The sequence below is a fragment of the Lissotriton vulgaris genome, chromosome 10, assembly GCF_964263255.1.
Source record: "Lissotriton vulgaris chromosome 10, aLisVul1.2, whole genome shotgun sequence".
Lineage (NCBI taxonomy): Eukaryota > Metazoa > Chordata > Amphibia > Caudata > Salamandridae > Lissotriton > Lissotriton vulgaris.
The window spans coordinates 167,946,975-167,973,625 of record NC_141698.1 but is presented as its reverse complement, the minus strand read 5'-3'; the positions used below and the strand labels follow the sequence as shown (position 1 = coordinate 167,973,625).

The following is a 26,651-nucleotide window of genomic DNA, read 5'->3' as shown; positions in this document are numbered from 1 at the left end:
AAGAGTATATGGTATGGCAATATCCCGGACCAGCTTAGGGAGTTGTTCCCGACAGCTGCAGACAGGCTCAGCTCATGCCAGAGCACCATCTCACATATTTCCAAGCACTCTGCCTCCAGGATTGATGAGGCCTTCCATAGGAGTGGCTGATAGGAACATATGTGTCCAGTTTAGGGTTAGGCACAGACATACTGTACCTAAGTAAGAGGTGGTTACACCGACTTACCCCAGCTGAGTGATCAGCCAGTTGTGTCAAAGATGGAGGCCAGGCCAGGGGTGGCACAATACGTGCTGCAGCCCCTGGTAGGCCTTGGATACACCTATGCCCTGGGCACCTAGGGTGCACTATTACAGGGGCTCATAAGGTGAACCAGTTCCAATTCGTAATGCACCTAGAGTGCATGGGCATCAATTTAGAGAGAGAACAGCAGGCTGTGGGTCTGATTAGCAGGCCCACAGCCACATTAAGTCAGAAACCAGTGAAGCAAAAAGCAAAAATTTGGGGTGACCATAGGATAGCAGACCCTACTCTCCTACATAACCCCCCCCCAAACGCAGGGACATTAGACTAACCTTGACCAGTTGTGTCTTCATGTTCTAAGTGGAAGTACCTGGAGAGACCATCTGCGTTGCCATGGTCAGTCCCTGGGCGGTGCTCCACTGTAAAGTCCATCCCCTGTAGGGAAATGGACCACCTGAGTAGTTTGGGGTTTTCACCCTTCATCTGATTAAGCCATAGGAGGGGCTTATGGTCGGTCTGAATCTTGAAGTGAGTGCCAAATAAGTATGGTCTCAACTTCTTCAGGGCCCACACCACAGCAAAGGCCTCCCTCTCTATAGCTGACCAACGTTTCTCTCTGGGGGTCAGCCTTCTGCTAATGAAAGCAATGGGCTGGTCCTGGCCATCTACATTAAGCTGTGAAAGCACTGCTCCCACTCCCAACTCAGAAGCATCTGTTTGGACAATGAACTCTCTTGAGTAGTCAGGACTCTTCAGGATAGGTGCAGAGCACATGGCCTTCTTCAGGTCATCAAATGCCTTTTGACAGATTTCTGTCCACTGAACCTTTTTGGGCATCTTCTTGGATGTCAGATCATTAAGAGGAGTCACAATGGACCCATAGTTCTTAACAAACTTCCTGTAGTACCCAGTCAGGCCCAAGAAAGCTCTGACCTGAGTCTGGGTAGTTGGAGGGGACCAGTCCTTGATGGTCTGGATCTTACTCTCCAGTGGTTGAACTTGGCCTCCACCTACAAGGTGGCCCAGGTATACAACCTTGCTCTGCCCTATCTGGCACTTTGTTGCCTTGATAGTGAGGCCTGCCTTCTGCAGAGCCTCAAGCACTTCCTTCAGGTGGATCAGGTGATCCTCCCAGGTGGAGCTAAAGACAGCAATATCGTCCAGATAAGCTGCACAAAAGTCATCCAACCCAGTGAGGACTTGGTTCACCAACCTTTGGAAGGTGGCAGGTGCATTTTTCAAACCAAAGGGCATCACCACAAACTGATAATGCCCACTAGGGGTAGAAAATGCTGTCTTGGCTTTAGACTCCTCAGCTAACCTGATTTGCCAGTAGCCAGCTGTTAAGTCAAATGTGCTCAAATATTTGGCAGAAGCCAACTTGTCAATGAGCTCATCTGCCCTTGGAATAGGGTGTGCATCTGTCCTGGTGACAGCATTGAGTCCTCTGTAATCCACACAGAACCTCATCTCTCTCTTGCCATCTTTGGTGTGAGGTTTGGGGACCAGAACCACTGGGCTAGCCCAGGGGCTCTCTGAAGGTTCAATGACACCTAATTCCAGCATCTTTTGCACCTCAGTCTTTATACAGTCCCTGACGTGGTCAGGTTGCCTGTAAATCTTGCTCTTTACAGGAAGACTGTCACCAGTGTCCACCACATGGGTACACCAGTTAGTCTGACTGGGGGTCAAGGAGAACATATGCCTGTATGTCTGTAGAACTTGTCTGCAGTCATGTTGCTGATGTTCAGTGAGGCTGCCACCTAAGGCCACACCATCAACTGAGCCATCCTCAGGGTTCTGAGTGAGCAGGTCTGGGAGAGGGTCACTCTCTTCCTCCTGTCCCTCATCTGTAGCCATGAGCAAGCCCATGTCTGCCCTGCTGACATATGCCTTCAATCTGTTCACATGGAGCACCCTATGGGGGCTCCTGGGAGTTCCTAGGTCCACCAAGTAGGTAACCTCTCCCTTCTTTTCCAGAATTGTATGGGGTCCAGACCATTTGTCTTGGAGTGCTGCTGGGGCCACTGGCTCCAACACCCATACCTTCTGTCCAGGCTGAAATTCAACAAGGACAGCCTTTTGGTCATGCCAAGCTTTTTGTAATTCTTGGCTAGCCTCAAGGTTTTTGGATGCCTTTTCCATGTACTCTGCCATCCTGGAGCGGAGACCAAGTACATAGTCCACTATGTCCTGTTTAGGCTTTTTGAGAGGTAACTCCCATCCTTCCTTCACAAGACACAGGGGTCCTCTTACAGGGTGCCCAAACAACAATTCAAAGGGGCTGAAGCCAACCCCCTTTTGAGGGACCTCTCTGTAAGCGAACAAAAGGCAGGGCAGAAGGATGTCCCATCTTCGCCTGAGCTTTTCAGGTAATCCTTTAATCATGCCCTTTAGGGTCTTGTTAAATCTCTCAACAAGCCCATTGCATTGTGGGTGATAAGGAGTGGTGAACTTGTAGTTTACACCACATTCCTTCCACATAGCTGTCAAATATCCAGACATGAAGTTGGTACCTCTATCTGATATTACCTCCTTAGGAAACCCCACTCTGGAGAAAACTCCAAGTAAGGCCCTGGCCACAACAGGAGCTGTTGTGGTCCTAAGGGGAATTGCCTCTGGGTACCTGGTGGCATGATCCACTACCACCAGTATGAATCTGTGCCCAGATGCTGTAGGGGGATCCATTGGACCAACAATATCAATCCCCACTCTCTCAAAGGGAACCCCCACCACAGGTAGTGGTATCAGGGGGGCCTTTGTTGTTCCACCTGCTTTACCACTGGCTTGGCAGGTTTCACAGGAGCGACAAAACTCCTTGGTGTCTTCAGACATGTGAGGCCAGTGAAAGTGAGGGACAAGCCTGTCCCAAGTCTTGTTCTGGCCTAGGTGTCCTGCTAAAGGAATATCATGGGCCAAGGTGAGTAGGAAGCCCCTAAATTGCAGAGGTATAACCAACCTCCTGGTAGCACCAGGCTTGGGGTCTCTAGCCTCTGAATAAAGGAGTCCATCGTCCCAATATACTTTATGGGCACCTTGAGCATTCCCAGCAGCCTCAGCAGCAGCCTGCTGTCTGAGGGGTTCAAGAGAAGGACAGGTTAACTGAGCCTGCCCCAAGTCTGCCCTAGAAGGTCCCCCTGTCCCCAGAAACTCAACCTGATCAGGTTCAAGTTCTTCAGGGACAGTTCCTTCAGGGGTCTCTAGATCAGTTTCCTGTGAAGCCTGATCCTCACTTGTAGGCAGTTGGGAAGGCACAGCCTTAACCCTCCTGTTCTTCTTCTTGGGAGGTACTTGGTCCATTGTTCCAGGATCCAAGACCTGAGGTTCAGAGAGGCACTTTTTGGCCTGTGACCTGGTCACAGCAAGGACATGTGATGATATCCCTAACATCTCTGCATGAGTCCTGTACTCAACTTCTGACCATAGAGAGTTCTCCAGGTCATTGCCCAACAAACATTCTACTGGGAGATCAGCACTAACCACAACTTTCTTTAGGCCAGTTACCCCTCCCCAGGAAAAGTTAACAAGTGCCACACTATGTGTAGTAGTGACATTGCTGGCATTGGTCACCAGGTAATCATCGCCTGGCATGTATTGTCCAGGGTCCACAAAGTTAGGTGTCACCATAGTGACACTGGCACATGTGTCCCTGTAAGCTTGAGCCACTTTGTTGTTAATCAAAGGTGTCTGTCTGTATTTGCCCAGGTTACTGGGACTTATGTCAGGGGTCAAATCTATGTCCCCTTCACAAACCAGAACAGCCTGTGTAAGGGTTCTGACTAGGTCAGAATCTCCTTCAGTTCCCAAAGTGATTCCCACTAAACCCTTGGCTTGAGGACCAACACTGCTAACTGTACTAGTGGGTGCAGGTGCCTTAGGGGCTGCAGTGTTGGGGGCTCCACCCTTTTTACACTCACTTGTCCAGTGAGAGGTGTTCTTACAAGTTTTACACCAGGGTTTCTTCTGACCTTCTTTCTTCTTCTTCTTGGAAGTTTGGGACCCACCCTCTGTCTCAGTTTGGGGCCCTGTTGAAGACTTCTGGTCTTTAGCTTTCTGCTCCCCACCCTTCTGGTCTGTTTTCTTCTGGTCACCACCCTGGTTCTGGTTCTGGTTCTTTTGCTTAACTCTGGTTCTTACCCATTTATCTGCCCTCTTTCCCAATTCTTGGGGGGAGGTCAAATCTGAGTCAACCAAATGTTGATGCAACTGCTGGTTCTGACAATTATTTAAAATTTGTTCTCTCATCAGCAAATTATACAATCCTTCATAGTCTGTAACCTTGCTTCCCAGCAACCATCCCTCCAGAGCCTTAGTGGCACACTCAACAAATTCAGACCAGTCCTGAGTCTGTGTCTTCTGGGTATCTCTGAACATTAACCTGTACTGTTCAGTGGTTAAGCCTAACCCATCAATCAGAGCACTCTTCAGGACCAGGTAGTTTCTAGAATCCCCATCACTAACTGTGAGGAGTCTGTCTCGGCCTCTACCTTCAAAGGAGAGCCACAAGATTGCTGCCCACTGCTCCTGAGGGATCTGCTGTACTCTGCAGGCTCTCTCCATTGCAGTAATCCATTTATGGATATCATCCCCAGCTTTGTAGGGGGGCACAATCTTACTCAGGTTTCTATTATCAAAAGACCTGTCTTTATCCTTGTGGATATTGCTGCCACCAGTGGGTTCTATTACCCCACTCTCTCTAGGCTGTCTTGCTCTAGCAAGTTTCTCCTTAGCCAGGGCAACCTCTAACTCTTGCCTCTGGATCCTAAGCTCAGCCTCTCTCATCTTGGCCTCATGTTCCCTTCTCTGAGGGCTAGTCATCTCCTTTCTGGAGTGACCATGAGAGCCTCTAGAGACATGGGAGGTATTGGATTCACCTGAGTGATGCCTTCTCCTCCTATGGCCCTGGTTAAGTCCACCTGGGGGTCTGAATGGGTTGTTACCTGATTCATTCCCAAGTTGACTTAAGTTAGCCTGGTTCAGTCTACTGACCAGCACCTGACTATCTCTGTCATCATCTGACTCACTGCTTTCCACCTCCTCCTCCTCTTCTTCTTCCTCTTCCTCTACATCTACTTGAGGAGCTCCAGTGGTGGAGGCTTCCTCATCTACTAGGATGATAGGGGTAGGGGTGTCTACAGTGTCATCCTCTGAAGGATGGCCTCCTTCAGCATTCCCTGTGGGGTTTGCTTTAGAGGTCTTTAGAGCTTCAGACTGATCCAAGAGCTCTCTTAGGTGGTCTGCAGTAGGGGTAGGCCCTGTCTTCAGACCCCTTAAGACACAAAGCTGTCTTAATTCCTTAAAGGGAAAAATAGCAAACTGGGATGGTGCCCTTGGAGGGTCACTCTCAACAGGAGTAAGTCCACTGGACCCCTCTGTTCCAGACATTGCTCTAGTGTGGGTGGATGTGTTGCAATCTACCTACACTGGTGTTTACCTACTAAACCTATCTAGTAGTTGTAGCTAGGGTGTGCTACTCCCTTTGCTCTACAACAACTAAGTTCAGTAGAACTTAAGTATACTAGTCTTGTTTTATATGTACCTAGCAGGTACCTGTATGATCTTTCAAATGATAATCTCAAAGATTGTAATGGTAAAACAACAGCAAGCTCAGATCCCAATCCGCTGCTCACCAATGTGAGAAGTTGGCCTGGTATATAATGCTCACTAGTTCTAGTGATCACTTTGTACCATGCCAAGCAACCCTTATGATGATGGTTGTAATTCAACCTTGTAGACCAGTTATCCTATTGGTAACGTGGACAAAGCAGTCTTAGGCTAAACTCTGAAAGGCATGTGAAGCCAGCTGTTATACCATACACAACCCCCTTGAATACCAAATGAAAGGGACACCACACAGATATATATTGAAAATATATATTGATTTATTAACTATTAAAATCCCCTGGACTCTTTATGAGCACAGAAGCACAAGCGTTAAATCACAAGACAGTTTAAAATACACAAAAGTTGCACAATATGGATGAGCCCTAGGGGCCACCTAAACCATATACTAAATAAGTGGTATAAGAGATACCTAAAGGAAAGTGAAGAGGCCTAGGGCCTTGGGAATCGCTGGAGCTATTCGAGACTGGAGTTAACTAAGTCGGGAAAGGCCCACGGGACTCGGGTGCAGTGTTCAAAGTGCACGCACTTCTCAATACAAAGTCTATGGTGCGTAAAAAGCACAAAGTTAGAAAGTTAGGAACCTTCCGAGTGACCTACGGAGCTGAAACTTAAAACACAGGCCCTTGGGATGTGTACCAGTGCAGGAGCACCGGCGGAGCTGAGTTACCTCACCCACAGGAAGCGGGTGCACAGGGTCGAAGATGTGTCGGGTTTCGTCACGCTGGTCGATGGTGCTTGGAGCTGAAGATGCTGCAGGCGGCTCGATGAGAAGAGTTCCGGTGGATCCAAGGGTGGATCTGAAGAGTTGAAGACCTGAAAGCAGAGGGGACAGTGTTCAAAGTCACTAGCCAGTGACTACCGTGGAACCAGATTGGAACCAGGCGATGTCGGGTGCAAACAGGCGTTGTCGGGTAGCTTCTTTCTGCAGCCACGTGGATACCCGGGGTCGAGGACGTCCAGGAGTCGGTCACGAGCTGTCCCACGTAGGCTTCTCGCTGTTGGCGGTGTCGGCGACCTGATCGGAGCAAACAGGCCTTGGCAAATGCAAGCCACGCAGAAGTTGAAAGATGCTGTTCACTCGGACCAGCAAGGTCAGAGCGGGTGCTCCTTTTCACAGGAGCTTGGGTAGGTCTGGAGCAACCAGACCTGCTGTTTAAATCTTCGGGTTCGTCGCCAAGTTGGCCGCTGGCCGCGTGACTAGTGGCCGGGATGGCGCGTCGAGTGGCACAATGCAAAAGGGCCCCACGCAGATCGTGGAGATGCTGGAGGGCTGATCTTCGGTGCAAGGGCTGCTCGGTGGTGGGGGTTCTCAATCCCCAAAGCACAACGTCGAGGATGCCTCAGAAGCTGCGCAGTCAGCTTTTCGGGTGTCTTTCAAGAGGTCCGGTCCCACGTCACTCGGTGCCTCCACGGGTCCCTTCTTTGCAGGGACTGTGGATCGGGCTCTGAGAGGTCTGGGAATCTGGTTCTTGTCGGGCTCTGGGCTCGGGCTCCGGCGGGAGGCGGCGGCAAAGCAGACGTCGAGTTGCTGGTTGGTACCTGTGTTCACAGGGTGGTCACTCCTTGGCCACAAGGGAGATTCTTCTTCAGTCTTCTGTGCAGCAGAATGTCGAAGTCCAGTCTTCTTCTTAGTTTAAGTTGATTTCGGGATGATCTGCTGTGCAATGGCACTGCTCCCCCTCTTATTCCAATCTAGGGGGTGGATCACCTACTAGGTCCCTCCTCTGGGAGGAACCAGGAAGGGGGGCGGTTACACCCCCTTTCCTTTGTCCAGCTCCGCGCCAGGACTGGGGCTGGAAGGCCCCAGAACCGGTTTGGGCTGGCCTATGCACGGGGACACCTTGTGTGCCCCGGGCATGTCTGATTCTATTCAGCCCTGTCCTACCCAATACACAAAATCCTGTCTGGGGTGGTGCTCGCACCTCCCAAGGCAGGAAACCCTTTGTCCAGGCCACCATCTGCCGAGTTTCGGTCAGCAGCAGGAGGCCAGACTTGTGTCTGTGGTGGCAGCGTCCATTTTGTGAAGCTGAGGCTCTGTTTAACTTTAACCGGGGTTAAGGCTACGCACATGTCGTGTCCCTCTAGAAGGGTGGAATGCTATCCCCGTCGCCAGAATTGGCGAGGGGATAGTATTCCAATTCGTATGACACCTTACTCGACATGTTTTGATAAAGCCAAACCAAAGTTAGCATTTAACCGCGAGGATTATAATGCACTTAAGAGTATATGGTATGGCAATATCCCGGACCAGCTTAGGGAGTTGTTCCCGACAGCTGCAGACAGGCTCAGCTCATGCCAGAGCACCATCTCACATATTTCCAAGCACTCTGCCTCCAGGATTGATGAGGCCTTCCATAGGAGTGGCTGATAGGAACATATGTGTCCAGTTTAGGGTTAGGCACAGACATACTGTACCTAAGTAAGAGGTGGTTACACCGACTTACCCCAGCTGAGTGATCAGCCAGTTGTGTCAAAGATGGAGGCCAGGCCAGGGGTGGCACAATACGTGCTGCAGCCCCTGGTAGGCCTTGGATACACCTATGCCCTGGGCACCTAGGGTGCACTATTACAGGGGCTCATAAGGTGAACCAGTTCCAATTCGTAATGCACCTAGAGTGCATGGGCATCAATTTAGAGAGAGAACAGCAGGCTGTGGGTCTGATTAGCAGGCCCACAGCCACATTAAGTCAGAAACCAGTGAAGCAAAAAGCAAAAATTTGGGGTGACCATAGGATAGCAGACCCTACTCTCCTACAACAGTCATTCCAAATAACCCATTGTGGGGTTCATAATTTCATGTCATCATAAATGTGAGTGACAATATACTGATATACTCGGTCACTGCTGAAGAACATCACCTGTGTCTGAGGGCCACTCTGAAGCACCTGTGGGATCATTTAATGACGCTGCATTGAAAGAAATGTTCTTTCTTCAAACCATCATAGAGTTCTTTGGTTACATCTTTACTCAGGAGGGCATACAAATAGACCCAAGGAAATCTAATTGCATCAGACAAGCTCCAGCGCCATGCAATGCAATACCTTAGAGATGCACAGCCGCTCATTGACACAACGGCATTCATGAATATGGCGCCAGCAATGGGAATGGTACGAGCTCTATTTGGCCACCCAAGAGATATCAAAACAATGGGCTGATTTTTCAAGGACGTGAGTTCAAGGATCTGCTTAGTTGCCTGGAGATACGGCATTGTTGAATCACAATGGAGTGGCCTCAGGCGAATGGGAAGTTTGAGTGATTCATGTGGACACTAAACAAGTCATTGCTCATTGCCACTCACGAAGGGGAGGACCCGAAGAGCAACCTTCATTTTTTTCTGCTGGAATAAATACATTGGCATGCCACACTGGTGGCACATCTTATGGTTTAAAAGGGTGGGGGTCTATGATCGGGAGAGAATGGAAGGAGAGGAAAGCCTGGAGTCAGGGAACCCTGAGGTGACTTAGAGGCCCCAATACTGACAATAGTGTGGTGAACCATCGAGGGGCCAGGTGACCGGAGAAGGGTATCTGGTGGCGCCACTGGGAGAAAGGAGTAGGGAAGCTGGCTCGGATAGCCCCCATATTCAGCAGTATGACCTACGGCCACATCCCAAGCCCAATCAAGGACGTTGTTGTACACCAGGTTCAGGTAAAAGATTCAGAGCAAAGTGGGAAAGGGATGTAGTGAGCCACTATAGGGGCTTACCTATGCCCCGGATGTCATGCACCGCACACCCTCTGGCTGGCCACAGCCAGGGGTTATAAAAAAAAGCATTTGCAATGCAATAGGTCATGCATTTACTTGAGTTTGAGCTATTAGCATTATAAATTATACCTTTTATTTAAGTTTTTGTTTTTAAAACATAAATAAAAGGCATGTCATTTACAATGTTAATAGCCTAAACTCTCACAAATACGAGACCTATTGCATTGCAAATGCTTGTTATAGTTTGCACCTTGTTACCAACTGCGTTCACTTGATGGTAATTTGTGACTAGAAAATGCACTTTTTGCAACTATTCACTAATTGCAACTGTTTGGTACACTGTAGATGTGAATTTCAATTTCGTAATCACAATTTGGTAATTGCATTTCATGCAAATCGCAAAGTAGTTGGTTTGGGCACAAGCTTTTGCAACTACTGCATTTTTGGTATTTTTTACATTGCATTCCTAATATTTAGCATTCACTAGCCAACTGGTAACTGACTTGCAATTAGCTAAACTTGTGTACTTCGAGACATTAATGGGGAGAGCTGGTTTGGGTTAATATCAGAGAAACATGGATGTTGTATGGTCATTTCTCCTTCCTCTTTCTTCCTCTGCTCTCTAGCCTAACTGTGTGGAATGTTGTATATGTCATGGAATGTTGGATGGGTGAACTGATTCAGTTGGTGACTGAAGGCTGAGCTGCCAGGAGGACAGCTCCTGGTGGGGCATATTTACAGAGTTACTTACTGGCCTACTTTCTATCCTGACTTAAATATCTTACCTCTGTAACTCTGTATTACAATAAATACCTACTTGAAACCTACCACCTCTGGACCTTTCATCATTGTAACATTGGCGACGATTTGGTTTACAAAACCTGCGTGGATCCTATTTCAAAGGACTTACTTCTACAGCAATTATATATTTTTAAAAGACCGAAACTACTTCAAAGAACCCAAGCTTGTACCTACTCAGCAATATCCGTTGGCAGCCCCAGCCCCAGCCCCACCAGTGACAAAGACACCGTCAGCCTCAACTCGGGCATGCCAATTTTCTACACAAGCTTGGTGAGTTCTCTTAGATATTCTCCTCTGCCTTGGCTTCACTACGCTATTCATCTAGTGACTGCTGTGTGTTATGATCTCCTTCTCATCAAGTGCCCTTTTGTTCAAAGTCCTGTCTCTCAATCATATTTTTCATAGAGTTACAGTCGGCCTGATCACCCTTCTGCTTTCTCTGTGTAGTATATATCAGAGTCAGCGACTTTCTACAACTTAAACATTTTGTTTTCTCCAATTGTTTGAGTCAAGTGGCACTTTGATAAGTAAATTTATGAGAGCAGAGTCTTCACTATATTTTTCAAGCGCAGTTATCACTTATGTGTAATTTTTTTTTTTTGGAGCTGTATCTAAATTGTGGCTTTATTTTCCTTCAACGACCTTCTGAATACATTTTTACCAAGGTCAGAGTTTCTACCCTGTTATTCAAGAACAGTTTTCACTTAAGAGTTATTTATTCAGAACTGTGGCTGCATTTCATTTTAGTACTAATTTCATTGGTTTTCCTCATTCAAAATGACGGCATTATGCGGTGTATTCCTTCATGTTTTTTTTTTTTGGCAAGTAAAAACTGTAATTTTTTTGGGGACAAATTACCGCATTTTTTCTTTTCTCCTGAGGAAAACTAAAGGCACTGCTTCATTCAAATTTTACAAGCACGCGCACCTCACCTGCTTCGGTGTCTCGTGCATGCACCATGTCTCTGTTACGTTCTTCTCTCTTCATGAAGCCGATTACTCTGATTACGCTCCTTATTCATACCTCTGTGCGCCAGGAGCCACCCGGTACTATGACGCACGTAGCGTGCCTCCATTTTGCGTTTACCTGATATCTCGATCATCCACGTCTGCATTGCATTCTCAACCACGTCCTACATCGGTGTTGCTGCTGCATCGTGTGTAAAATCATATTGTGGGAACTTCACCTTCATCGAGCATTGGAATTATGAAGGTACTTTTTAGGTCTCGGCTTAGAGACGCGCGAAGCGCGTTCTCGGCAGAGAACTATTGTAATCATGTCAGCCGCCAAAGCTGACAAAAGGAGACAAGAGCTGGGCATGCGCCCAGCAATCCTAATGGGAGAGGGAGCGACAAGTGCTGGCCACGCACGGATTCAGTCGCGCGCACGCTCACGTCGCCAGCGTCCCCGCCGCGCGCCGATCACTGCTCTCTTCCTGGACGGCATCGAGAAGTTTCGCAAGGCAGTGAGGGCACTGAGAGGTAGGTGCTTGTTCAGAATGTTATGTCCTCTAATTGCATGGACTTGAGTGAGAGGTGAGTGTAGAGTGGTGAGTGTAGAGTGGTGAGTGCAGAGTGGTGAGTGCAGAGTGGTGAGTGCAGAGTGGTGAGTAGTGAGTAGTGAGTGCAGAGTAGTGAGTGCAGAGTAGTGAGTGCAGTGTAGTGAGTGCAGTGTAGTGAGTGCAGTGTAGTGAGTGGTGAGTGCAGAGTAGTGAGTGGTGAGTGCAGAGTAGTGAGTGGTGAGTGCAGAGTAGTGAGTGCAGAGTAGTGAGTGCAGAGTAGTGAGTGCAGAGTAGTGAGTAGTGAGTGCAGAGTAGTGAGTAGTGAGTAGTGAGTGCAGTGTAGTGAGTGCAGTGTAGTGAGTGCAGTGTAGTGAGTGCAGAGTAGTGAGTGCAGAGTACTGAGTGGTGAGTGCAGAGTAGTGAGTGGTGAGTGCAGAGAAGTGAGTGCAGAGTAGTGAGTAGTGAGTGCAGAGTAGTGAGTAGTGTGTGCAAAGTAGTGAGTAGTGAGTGCAGAGTAGTGAGTGCAGAGTAGTGAGTGCAGAGTAGTGAGTGCAGAGTAGTAAGTGCAGAGTAGTGAGTGAAGAGTGCGAAGTGTGTGAGTGTGTAGGGTGAGCAGTGTGTGAGTGTGTAGGGTGAGCAGTGTGTGAGCGTGCAGGGTGAGCAGTGTGTGAGCATGTAGGGTGAACAGTGTGTGAGCGTGCAGGGTGAACAGTGTGTGAGCGTGCAGGATGAACAGTTTGTGAGTGTGCAAGGTGAACAGTTTGTGAGTGTGCAGGGTGAACAATTCCAATCCAAACCACATAATTCCATTACACACCACATGCATACACTCCATAACACATGGCTAAAAGACATTGCCATTTACAATGCCATTAGCTCTAACTCAAATAAATCCGAGACCTATTGCATTTCCAATGCTTGTTATCATCTTCCATTGCAGTACAGTGTATTATCGGTGGATTTGTCCATACAACGTCTGATTTATTCCTTTGGACTCTTCAATAACGTTAACATGCAGCTATTTGACACTGACTATTTCTCTTGGTTCTGGACAATTTTTCTTCCCAACGTCATCATTCGATTTTTTTCTTTTCTTTCAGAAGCACCTAATACTGTTTATTGTTCTGTTTTACATCCGTGTAGCTGTATTCAGTGCGCCATCTACTGGTTATTTTATGTTTGCTTATTGCCTTATTTTCTTAACAGGTTTTTTCTCATGTAAATACACACTCAAATACTAAGTCGGGTACCAGTGTTATTTCTTTTGTGGTTTTATTTCCATGTTTTGTGTTATAATATTGCCTGCCTGCTATCTTCATATTTTACTATGCTTTCACATGAAGACACTCATTATTTTACTTTTAACAGGCAGTTTTATTCTAGCATTGTAAGGGGTGTAAAAACCAGAGACACAGTCCATACAGTACACACCCAAAGACGCGCACTGAAAGAAATGTGCAGGCCCACAGTGACAGTGACGGAAACTAGCTCTTCCGGTGACAGGGCTCAGATGGTTAATTCTCCAGCTGTTAACCCCTGGACACCAGAGGTCATGGGTTCGAATCCCCATGGGACTGACCTCACTCTTTTCTTCTTCTAAGGTCGATAATGCAGGCATACATTTCTGCTGGATAACAATTAGTGAACATACAACATGTCATTTGAAGCCGCATTACTGTCTGCAAGTTGGGCGCAGTTTTTGGATTCCATTTTATGACTGGAAATGTGTCCTGTGTGAGGCGCTCGAGTGGAGAGGGAAGCGTGAATAAAGTGATTAAATGGATAACAAAGTATTGTAAAGACAACAGAGTACAATAACAGTCATCAGAAATATGTACCCCTTGTAGTGTGCTGATATGAGACGGGTGCCCTGCCCCGCCTGTACACCTGCCCTGAGAACGCTTCCCCGGAGAACAAATGAGGCGAAGAAACGAACAAGCATTTACAAACTCGCGTTTAGAAGCCACAAACCCCAACCAAAGCCCTGCGGATCGGCAAAGTAAAAGCGGCATGAGATCTAACAGCCCGCTACACAATGCATCCTCCCCACAATATGTTTGCGGAAGAGAGGGGGGGCACATCCCAAAAACGAATTTCTCCATTCCATTATTACATCAGCACATAATAGTGGGTATGCGGAGATGCCTTTGCGGCAAGTGAACAGGTTCGGGCATTTTGTTCATAGACTGGGTAATACTGATACATATAAAACCACAGATACTCAAAATAAAATGGTGCGATGAGGGCAAGCAAAAGCAGCGAGTATGAGCCACAAACTTCAAATCAAATGCTGTGATATGGGCAAGCAAAGGCGACAAGAAGTTGATGCAAAGCACTCCAAAAAGCAAGTAGATTGCAGTCAGCGAAGGCAGAACAACTTAACAAAAGCTGTGACGGACAAAAATATGTAACAACATGTTGCTTTTGTATCTAAGGGTCCAATTCACAGAACTAACTTAAGACAAAATCCTAAACTTACTACCGTTTTGGCTATCACAGAAGGCACTTACTCATTTTGGTATTCACAGTAGGCACTTACTCATTTTGGTATTCACAGAATGCCTTCTGTGAATACCGAAAGTGTTAAAGTTAGGATTTATCTCCGTTTAGGAGTAGTAAAGGTAGGAGTCCTAACTTTACTACTCCTAAACTGAGAAAAATCCTAACTTTAAGACTTTCGGTATTCACAGAAGGCATTTAGGAGTCCTAAAGTTAGGACTCATAACTTCTGTGAGTACCGAAATGAGTAAGTGCCTTCTGTGAATATCAAAATGAGTAAGTGCCTTCTGTGAATACCAAAATGGTAGTAAGTTTAGGATTTTGTCTTAAGTTAGTTCTGTGAATCGGGCCCTAGGATTTCCAGCTTACATCCCACGCAATAAAGAAAGTAGTAAACAAAGCACTGCACGGCATGTGTAACATATTTAAAACAACATCACTGGCGAGATGCAGCAAAATGCAAAAATTGAAACTTATATATATAACACCTAATTAACAAAGCCCTGTTGAGTCTGCTGTGAGCAAAAGAGCTGCTTTGCGCGTGCACATCTCCTGTCTGGGCAGGCAGGGCAAACAGGAGACAGGGAGGGTACAAACATGCCTCCCTTGCAGTTAAAAGTGCACATTTTTGATGTACGCCAATCAGAAGCATGGGTGGAGCTTCCAAAGCAAAACCGACGACAACAGTCACGCAAGCGAGTAGCACATGCGCTGCATCGCTAAGCGAGACCTAACAAACGAGCAACGCATGCACTGCTTCGCTAGGCGAGACCTAAATAGGGGTCGTGTACCGCACGTGGCCTTTGTACCTGTACAGTATCCATGTGTGTATCGTTGTGGAAGCGAGTGGGCCTCTCTGTTTTCCCCTGTACCGCTGCCGCGTGCAGTCACATGCACCACTGGGTATCTTTACGGGGCAAAGGAATCATTCCAGATTATATTTGTTAATGCGTTTTGGGAATGTAACTATCTTTTGAAGCTTCCCCTGTTTGAAATAATGTGCCCGTCCCAATGGATTTTGTGAGGACAAAACATGAGCTTCACAGTGACGTTATCACTACTCAAAGCTCGACTTCAGGAAAGTTTGCTGTATATAGCACTTTCAGACTTGTGGGGGGCTTGCTTGAACTCCATTCCTGCAGGCCATGTAACTACCACTTTTGGAAGTCTCTGCCTTGCTGGCTCCGTGCAGAGTCACGCACCTGTTATATATGGCTGCATTAACTAAAGGGAATTCATTGAAACAGATATTTGTATGCCTTAATGGCTTATTTTTGGACAGCCACCTCATGGACAGAAAGAGGCAAGTTTGATTATTGTTTCTGAGCTGTCCTGTCTGAAAACAAAGCACTTACTCAGAGGAATGTCGGTTTACATTAATTCACTTTATGCACTGCAGGTGCATAAAGCAGGCGCCCAATTCGAGTCCGTCATATCCGAAAATATTCTATAATAACATTAAGGAATAGACAAAAATATACACATTTCATTCATTCATCTTTTGTTCATAAAGGCACTTGATTGGGTTTTGCATTAATTTATACTTCAGATATTAAAGATAATAAAATGGTGTGTATGATGAAATTTGCATGCCAAAAGAGTACTTTGTATCACAGCTTGTCCAGTCAAAACCTGATATTATGTCTGCCTGTGTTCAATTTAGTATATATAATGCAGCTCTGAGGATGGTCAAAATTGATAACAGAGAGGCACAATGCTCCAATTGGTAATATTTGTGTTCAAATTTGGAATATCATGTTTTTATAAATATTGAAAATAAATATTAAGGTAAAATATTACTAATGATAGAATGTTACATTCTTGATGGTTATTCTGATGTGTCTGGGCCTTCTCTCTCACACTGTAATGTAATGTAAGGTGGATTTGAAGAGCTCTGCATGTCACCCGTGAGGGTATCCAGGAGCTGAGCAGTGGAGTATGTTTTAGGAAATGTAATTTCAGTCCTGTAAATCATAGTAGTTATGTTCTGTGACTATAAGAGAGATGTGCAAAGAAATATTTGTGTTCAATAATATCGTTGTTTTCTTTTTAGGTGGTTAGGTACTTGGACTTCACACTTGCAAGGCCAGTTGACAGTTCAACTCCTTTGTTTTCTGGAGATTATAGTGAAGGAGATTTTTATTCTGAATTTGAAGTTGAAGACACCTTTGCTGTACTCCTCCTGACTTTTGATGGTCTAATTCATTATTGTAAAATCTTTGGCCCAAATGGTAAGTGTTCTGCTGTCAATATGTAAGAGTACACTTACACACAAGAGTTACCTGGTCCAATCATTTGCCTACGTGTTGTGTCATGCCCAAAAGACCGCTAGACCAACATGTCATCACAGTGATAATACTGGGTTCGAAAAATTCCCATCAGCCCACCATTATTGGCGGAGTGTCGTCATGTGGGATGCAGCCCATAAACCTTAATCTCTCCCAATGCACCTGATGATGATGCGGAGATAGGTTTCGGAAGGTACTATTCTGAACCACAGTATTTCAAAGGTAGGACCGATGGAGTGCAGTGCTCGTGAAAAAGAAAACAAGTGTGAGTAAAATTGGCTCCTGTGACAAAAAATATGTTTATTAAGTATTGCCCAGGGTCAAGAGTAAAAACAACGCCTTATAGTCTTAAGGATTAACTATGTCATGGCGTGGTGCATGGAGGTCGACATGTTTCAGCTTGTGAGGACCACTAGTCCAAGCATTCTTCAGGACCGATAGATGTTATGCATCTGCACTATGTGAGAAATTAAAGTGAATTAACATATTGGATTAATCCTACCAGAACTTTGAGCCCAAATTATTCTCTGGTGTTTATCCAACTGGTCGTGATTTTCCTAAGGAGGAAAGACAACTCAGTGTAAGAGACATATGTGATATAATGGTGATTAGAAACACAACACAACAAAAGTAGACAAGGCGGCAAAAAGCTGTTCTCCGCCTATCAGAAGTTACAAAAATCTCCTGATTTGAAATTTGGCTGAATTACAAAATGTTAGTTTATCAATTTTCTACTCACCCAGCATTCTGTGGGAGAACACCTCACCTCACCCGGCACCCACTCGGGAAGAAGGAGGCCCCGCTCTGTTAGAGATGGAAAAGTATAAAGACCTCAAAGATTTACATTGAGGTACAGAGTAAACATACTCTACTAATCCATACATGTATACTAACGAATACCAGTTAATTTAAAAGAGACTCAACCCTAAGAGAGAACATGGTTATGACCAAGCATGGAGGTGACACTGATTATAAAAAATGGTTCTACAAGTTGAATGGTAACAAGAGGGGGTTCTGGCTATGCCTGGCCAGAACAGTGTCTTGAAAGCATAGTATAGATGAGGCCAAAAGAATTTTATAGTGCATAAAGGCCAAAAGAATATTCAGTTAAAAAGAATATTCAGTTAAAAAGAAGGAGAAAAAGGACTATCAATAGTATCCCTTGTTGCTAGATCTTAAGTTTCCAGGGAGCCATACCTGTCCAATCATGGAGGTGACACTAAAAAATGGCTCTACAAGTTGAATGGTAACATGAGGAGGTTCTGGCTATGCCTAGCCAGAACAGTGTCTTGTAAGCATAATATAGGTGAGGCCAAAAGAATTCATTAGTGCATAAAGGCCAACAGAATATTCAGTAAAGGAGAAAACCAGGATTTTAAATAGTATCCCTTATTACTAGATCTTAAGTTTCCAGGGAGCCATACCTGTCCGTCGGTACCTCAATGGCCAGCATCCGAGCGGGAGTGGAGGTGGTTTGAGCTGTGTGTACCTACTCCTTAAATACCTGCTCTAATGGAATAATCAGGGACAGCTGACGAAAAACGCGCGAAAACGGCACTTGATTGTAAGGTCTATATTTATTGGGCAAGCGTTGCCTGACTCTCGTATGTAGTGGCGGCGGACCGAATACACGTGTTGCCGTGTTTGCGTTTACGTGGACCGCTGGTATTATGTAAACACACGCGAGCGATGTCTAGACTTCGCGCATGCGCACCGCGGCCCGCTGTGCGCATGCGCCATCTCTCTAACACTGCTCGGTAGCTCAGCATATAACGCGCTAGAGTGTAAGCGCGGAGACAGCGTAATGATCACTTGCACATGCGCATTTAGTATTCGGTCCGCCGCCACTACATACGAGAGTCAGGCAGCGCTTGCCCAATAAATATAGACCTTACAATCAAGTGCCGTTTTCGCGCGTTTTTCGTCAGCTGTCCCTGATTATTCCATTAGAGCAGGTATTTAAGGAGTAGGTACACACAGCTCAAACCACCTCCACTCCCGCTCGGACGCTGGCCATTGAGGTACAGACGGACAGGTATGGCTCCCTGGAAACTTAAGATCTAGTAATAAGGGATACTATTTAAAATCCTGGTTTTCTCCTTTACTGAATATTCTGTTGGCCTTTATGCACTAATGAATTCTTTTGGCCTCACCTATATTATGCTTACAAGACACTGTTCTGGCTAGGCATAGCCAGAACCTCCTCATGTTGCCATGCAACTTGTAGAGCCCTTTTTAGTGTCACCTCCATGATTGGACAGGTATGGCTCCCTGGAAACTTAAGATCTAGCAATAAGGGATACTATTGATGGTCCCTTTTCTCCTTCTTTTTAACTGAATATTCTTTTTAACTGAATATTCTATTGGCCTTTATGCACTATAAAATTCTTTTGGCCTCATCTATACTATACTTTCAAGACACTGTTCTGGCCAGGCATAGCCAGAACCCCCTCTTGTTACCATTCAACTTGTAGAACCATTTTTTATAATCAGTGTCACCTCCATGCTTGGTCATAACCATGTTCTCTCTTAGGGTTGAGTCTCTTTTAAATTAACTGGTATTCGTTAGTATACATGTATGGATTAGTAGAGTATGTTTACTCTGTACCTCAATGTAAATCTTTGAGGTCTTTATACTTTTCCATCTCTAACAGAGCGGGGCCTCCTTCTTCCCGAGTGGGTGCCGGGTGAGGTGAGGTGTTCTCCCACAGAATGCTGGGTGAGTAGAAAATTGATAAACTAACATTTTGTAATTCAGCCAAATTTCAAATCAGGAGATTTTTGTAACTTCTGATAGGCGGAGAACAGCTTTTTGCCGCCTTGTCTACTTTTGTTGTGTTGTGTTTCTAATCACCATTATATCACATATGTCTCTTACACTGAGTTGTCTTTCCTTCTTAGGAAAATCACGACCAGTTGGATAAACACCAGAGAATAATTTGGGCTCAAAGTTCTGGTAGGATTAATCCAATATGTTAATTCACTTTAATTTCTCACATAGTGCAGATGCATAACATCTATCGGTCCTGAAGAATGCTTGGACTAGTGGTCCTCACAAGCTGAAACATGTCGACCTCCATGCACCACGCCATGACATAGTTAATCCTTAAGACTATAAGGCGTTGTTTTTACTCTTGACCCTGGGCAATACTTAATAAACATATTTTTTGTCACAGGAGCCAATTTTACTCACACTTGTTTTCTTTTTCACGAGCACTGCACTCCATCGGTCCTACCTTTGAAATACTGTGGTTCAGAATAGTACCTTCCGAAACCTATCTCCGCATCATCATCAGGTGCATTGGGAGAGATTAAGGTTTATGGGCTGCATCCCACATGACGACACTCCGCCAATAATGGTGGGCTGATGGGAATTTTTCGAACCCAGTATTATCACTGTGATGACAGGTTGGTCTAGCGGTCTTTTGGGCATGACACAACACGTAGGCAAATGATTGGACCAGGTAACTCTTGTTTGTTTCGCAATTTGACTAAGGGGTTTGAGCTACTGTGGTCGTTAAATTTTCCCCTATGACCCCCCCACCTGCTTTTTTTAGTTTTACACTTACACACACCCACACCCCCACACACACACACACACGCATACACACGAGCACACACCCACACATCACTGATTGTTAAGCAGTTTGCATTTTTCGAATGCAATAAAAGAAGAGAATGTAGAGAAAGATAATAAAAGAGGAAAATGTATTGGAGGAAGGTGGTCAACTTCATCAGTTATTTGTCCTAAAGTAGGAAGGTATCAATGCAGTAATAAAGATTAGATATTCTAGGTTGTGTGGGTTTCCCCTAGAACCTCCTGAGAGTAAGGTCTACTCTTTACATCATTGAGAGACTCATTAGCTTAAGAGAATGAAAGTAAACGTGTAATAACATGACGGTTCTGAAGCAGAGGAGTAGGAACCATGCACTCTTGCCTTTCTAATCTTCGTTCGTATAACATCAGGTCAGCATTATTCCCGTCGCTGCTCATTAAGGTCACTAGTAACATAAGCTTTAAATGGAGCCCGTATATTTTCGTATTATGATAGTTCAGCACTAAACGTTGCAGAAAGCTTTTCAAGTGTATTAAAAAGCCACAACTTGAATGAAGCACCACAGGAATACAAGAAGGGTGTCTGGGGACTTGCATCACTGTGCAAGAGCACGTCTTGCTGCCAGTAGCCTACGTTTTGCAAGGTTTCTCAGTGGTGACAGTAAGGGGTAGTAATTTACATACCGAAATATGCCCATCGGGAGATGCAAACAGGTTATTGTCACACAAAAAAGAGAGATTTCCTCCGAAAAGGATTGGGTTGGTGGATAACACCAACATATATGTGCATATATGTGCAAGCATACCTTGGCTCAGGGCCGGACTGGCCGGATGAAATTGGGCATTTCGCTGGGAGGCTGAAAAAGCAGCAAGCAAGCGTTTCCAGCCTCCCAGGGCCAGGCAGTGCTTCCCCAGGGGCCGGTCAGAGAAAATTGCCAGGGCTGCTTTTGGTTCCCATCCGGCCCTGCCCTGGCTACATCTCTTCAGCACTTATCTGACCCCTCATGCATCGCCGTCGCCTTTCAGATGTTCAGTCCAACATAATATGATCATGCATGTGTGATTTAAAAATATATATATATATATTTGAAACATATGGACTTGCCAATCACACCTGTTCAAATAATAAACCAAGTGCCATGAGGAATGGTAAGACCTCGTTCCTCTTTCCACTTCACTCAATAGTTGTGAGACAAGGTAGAAATAATACAAGAAAGTTATACAACAATGATACACATTTTTTACTATTTCTTTGTAGAAAAGTGTTTCAATATATTTTTACACCCCTTTCTCCAATCAGCTGGATGATGCTCAATGTCTTATCTGCTAGCTTCCCTCAGAACAAACTTTTTTCAATTGTACAGTGGCAACATTTCAAAGTGTTGGGGCGTAACAGTCGGGGATATGTGTTAGGTCATAAGCACAGCAAGCAAGCCTGACCGACATCAGCATTGGGGGTGTTCTCCATTGGACAATTTTGAGAAAATGGTGTGGCAAATGATTATTATTTACGGACCACAGCTGTAATACATACAGTGCTGGGCCAGATGAGTAAGGCTAACAATGGCTGCTAGTTTTGCACTGTACTTTTGAGCAAGTGACAGACATCTATGCATCTAAAGTGAATATCATCAGCCCAAACTGACCAGAACAGACCAGAACAGAATTTAGGGGGTGATAACAATGGCGGGCGGACTTGGTCCGCCGGCCACCGTAGTGGTGATTGGGACCTCCCGCCAGACATGTGGCAGTCCCACCACTGCGATTAGGCTGTGCCCGCCATATTGGCAGGCGCATCCTGGGCCTTTAATACTGCGGGTGGTGCTGCTGGCTGCATCACAGTCCGCAATGTTAAAGGTGCTTGCACCACATTTCCCTGCACCACGTGGCAGGCACCACGCGGTGCCTGCCATTGGTGCATTGAACTGCAGGGGGGGTACAGTGCACCCCCCGCACACACAGAGGGGGCCCGCAACGGGATATCCACAGCAAAAAAGACAAGCGGAAAGGGATACCGTAATCTCTACGGGGGTGCCTGCACGGCACCACCTTAATGTCGCCCTGGTTCCGCAAGGCGGGCGGAAAACGACCGCCTTACAGAACCATGACTTTCCGCCCGCCGCGGAACCATTGGGATTCCCACTGCCATCTTAGTTTGGCAGTGGGAATTTTCTGTATGATGGCAAAAGGACCACCACCGCCGGCCCGGCGGTGGCTGTCCTTCCACAATCATAATGACCCCCTTAGATTCTTAACTCTTCAGTTGGTGCAAGTATTTTTGCAGTGTTCCTTGCTGTAATTATGCACAATTCCTTAGCACCTGTGTAAAATTGCCCAGAAACAATTAAGCGATGAATTTGCATGATATGGTCCCTAAATCTATCTGGTACTGCTGTAAGATGTTCTCGCTGGCCCCGTGCTTTTAGCTGCGCCGCATCCCTCATCATAAACTACTAATGTCAAGTACCTTAATGCAGGACAAAAAAGAGCCCCCTTGACCTTGGACAGTACGATGTAGCTGTTGTAAAGTTTAGAAAATGCATCCTCATAAGCGTATCATCTTAAAACATTATGATCATCTTAAAACATTATGAAGGCCATGGTGTATTTTACGGTGCACTGACTAGTGGAGGCTGCCTCATAATTGGGTGGTGGGGTGGGGGAATGCAAAAAATAAATAAAATAAACTTACCTTCGAATGCCGCTGCCACTGCCGTCTCTGTTCTCACTCAATATTGGCAGCACCGGAAGCACCCAGGCTTCCAGGGTTTCCCAGCCAATCAAAACGCTGCATCTGCAGTGTCATGATTGGTCTGACCGGCCCATTTGGCCGATCTGACAGGGCCTGGGAGTTTGGGCATGCTCTCCACCCAGCTGTGCAACACAGACATTTGGAGAATATGCTAAGTGTGCATGATGGTTTGGTCAGCCCAAGAGAGTGGGCCAAACCGTCAAGCACACTTTTAGATGCAAAGCACTCCTCCCCCTGCTCTGGCCAGCCCAGCCCCACCCCGACCAGGCTTTAGTCCCACGCAGAAAAATAAAATGGTAATAATGCCTTGTTATTATCATTTTATTTTCATTTTTTGCTTTGCTCAAAGAGTAGTGGGGTGACGCTCCTCCGCCTTAGGGGAGGAGCTGCCGCTGCATTTGTAACTTTCTTTTCACCATCTTGCGACATCTCGCATTGTGCCCTCTTTTTTTTATTTATTTTTTATTGAACCTTTATTTGCAGCAAGCATTGTCACAGTTATGGGCCTACAACTATCACAGCCGGCCGCTAGCCAAATCCAAAACATTGCAAGCAAGTGGTATAAGTTAAGCAATACGAAGTCCAGAATAATATAACAACAGCACATGATTCGGAAGTAGACACGATAGTATGGAATCAGAATGTGAGAGGTTCATTTTTCAAATAAGGAGATAAAAAGAAACAAACAAAGAGAAAGAAGCGTACAGTCGCGCCCAGTCTCGTGGCAGCGGACAAATCAGGATATTTGAATCAGTAGCAACACGGGGGGGCACCAGGAAGTAAATTATATATAACAGGGGAGGTAGAAGCACGATCTCATCATGAACGGGCCCAAACCCCGCCCCTCAACCTCAAACACCCCACAAGGACGTGGACGACGATGACATGAAAAGAGAAGAAAGACTAAAGGGCCATAGAAACAAATACTAAACTGACACCCATCCCACAACCCCCCACCCTGCACACCCGCAGAAGGCCATGGTCTACCCCCTAGCCGCGTGCCTGTTGCCCTAATAGAACCCGAAATATAGAAGAATTGGGAAAAGGAAGGGAAAGAAAAGAAGTAAATAGGCAGGAGGAGGGCCCTCATCACGCCGCCCGGCCCCGCTCAGCATCTCACACACCATGAAGTCCCATAAAGGCATCGACACCATAAAAAGTACAGCAGATCCCAAACGCTATAGCAATGAAATATCAACAAGAACACCTGCTGATTCATTTGTCAGCGATAAAACATTTAGAATGGAGGCCACTTCATCCCTGACCTTGTCTCGTAGTAGTCCCACCGGAAGGTCTCTTATGAACCAACATAAAACAAAGTCCCAAGGGTCCGAGCAGAATGAAGGGGCCCAGACGTGGCCAAGCCATAAAACAGTGCGATAGTACGACTCCACACGAAAATAGATAGCGAAGAGCAGGGGACAGCAATTCCGGTGTCACGAACATCATAAGGCTGGTAATAAATAACAGCTTCCAGGAGACGAGATACAAACAGCCCGGCCACCGCCTCGATACGTCCCGGCCAGTCCAAGGAGTGGAACAGTGCTCTGTCCCCATCCACCAGCAAAGCACATGTCCCAAGGATGAAGACAGACGAGCAGTCAAAACGGTCCGCACGGGCACGGGGACCTGATTTCCAAACGGCCCAAGGTGCACACGAGGGTCCAGAACCTCCCCCATGGAAACAGCCGCAATTACATCGGCCGACCCCTGGGACAGGACCGCAGCCCCCATAGACGACGAAACAACAATAGCGTCCAGCCTTGCACCCAGATCACAGCCAAGGCGGCCAATGCTTTCATGCAGATCCATTAGTGCAGCCAACACGTCCCATGGCATAAGCTCTTTTGCGCAGTCCGGCCCCATCTCTGGAACAATCACCCAACCTGGATGCGAACCGTGAAGCAGGGCACCAGCCGCCATTTTGAACCAAGCGGTCACGCCCTTCGGCACCACAGTCAAGGACCAGGCCTCACCGCGGAGGCACAGCAGGAGTATCCCCAGGGCAAACGAACTGTGGGGCAGGGTCCAGAAGGGAGAGCCACCAAAAGGCTAAAGCCCCGCCGGGCCCCGGGGCTGCCCGCCAATGTCAGGGGCGATCCTTGGCTATATTCGGGCGGCACAGCCTGGGGAAGGGGGGGCGGAAGGCAAGTGCCCCCTCCGATTCCACGCCACCACACAGCCCCTCACAGGTCCCCGTCAAGCGGCTCAGGATGTTACCGCGGGCAGCGGTCTTTCAGGTCATCGGCCCCCACAGGCGAGTTCCCGGCCGCCATCAATGGCCGTCGGAGCCGCGTCTGATGCCGAAGGCCCCGCCTAGTCAACGCCCCGGTCTCAGCATCGCGCAGGCCGTGGAATGGCCGGGGACAATTCTCAGGATCGGCGGCTTGGAGGAGCTCCAGACGTAGATGGTAGGTGTTCTGTTTCTTTCTTTCATCGAAATATGTCGTCGTGAGTCAGGATATATAGCAGGATAGTCGTGTTGGGCGAAAAGGCTCACGGACGCATTGTGCCCTCTTTTAATACTTTGGTTGCACTTCATTTTCATGGCAGGATATAAACTACTACTAGCCCTATGGTTCTCTGCACCACACCAGTACCATGTTATTGTTCATGAAAACTCATAACTTGTTTTTAACCGTCTGGTATTATGCCATCTTTGACCACGACTGCTCACAGCAACTTTTTGAAGTTATTCACACACAGGAAAAGTCGGATTTCCTTTCAGCCATAGCTTTTGTTCGACTTGAGAAACATTACATGCCTGCATAGCTGATCTCTTAGGAAGTACATTTCTTCAGTTCTCTAAGAAAGCATTCTACGATATTCCCGGTTGCCAAAGTGATGGCACTCTGGGACCACACTACATTTAGGCAGCTACTGGTCTGCTAGATTCTGTAAGCAGATTTCAAAAGTATGCCTCATGTTCCCCTGAAGGCAAGTTCTCATATACATCTTTCTGAGTCTCACTTGGATGCAAAGTAAAAAATAACCACAGGGGCAAGTTGACTGGCAAATAAATAGCCACACATGTATTAAATAATAAAATGGCATGAAAATAGTATGAACTCTTAGCATTACACGTTGTAATATTCCTGAAAACTGGAGGAAAACAGTATAAAAATCGCCCTTAGGTACTGCAATCGGATGAAATGTAGATATCGACCTCCTTTAACTCTTCAGTATTGGCCCACTGGAAGTGCCACAGCCCATAACGGCGAGATCTGAGACTCACATCGCTCAATTGTATAATGTGAAACCTCTACAAGGTTCTACAAAATGGCTACACGTTTGACGTACTCCACTTGAGTCAACAGTAGTGTGGGACAAAGAGAGCGCTCAGATCAGTGTCTAGACTCATAGATTCTCCATTTCTGACACACATAGCTGCTTCCCTCAGGCTACACTGAAGTTAACTTGTCCTGGGTGTCAACAGCTATGCAGTGACGTTGGCTATATGAAGATGATAAAATGTATCCACCGAAATAGTGGTCAGATTCCGGGGTTATCAAGAACAAAAACTTCCATCCACCTCCCATAGTCCACATAGGATACGTATGTTCTGTAGGTGGCAAGCAAATGACATGGGTCGATATCTGTGCCTAGACAAAAGATGACTAGAAGCTTGCTTTTTTAGTTATTTACATTTTTCATCTATATCTGCTCAAGCATGCCATGAATTT

General features: G+C 46.3%; 1 protein-coding gene across 1 annotated transcript in view; it reads left to right on the top strand.

Moving 5' to 3' along the window:
* LOC147684909 (uromodulin-like) overlaps nt 1-26,651 on the top strand; it is a 449,835-nt gene that overhangs the window by 150,750 nt on the left and 272,434 nt on the right. The window contains exon 6 of the mRNA XM_086939737.1: nt 16,426-16,603. Within this exon, the coding sequence (XP_086795863.1) occupies nt 16,426-16,603 (178 nt within the window). The remainder of the gene's footprint in view (nt 1-16,425; nt 16,604-26,651) is intronic.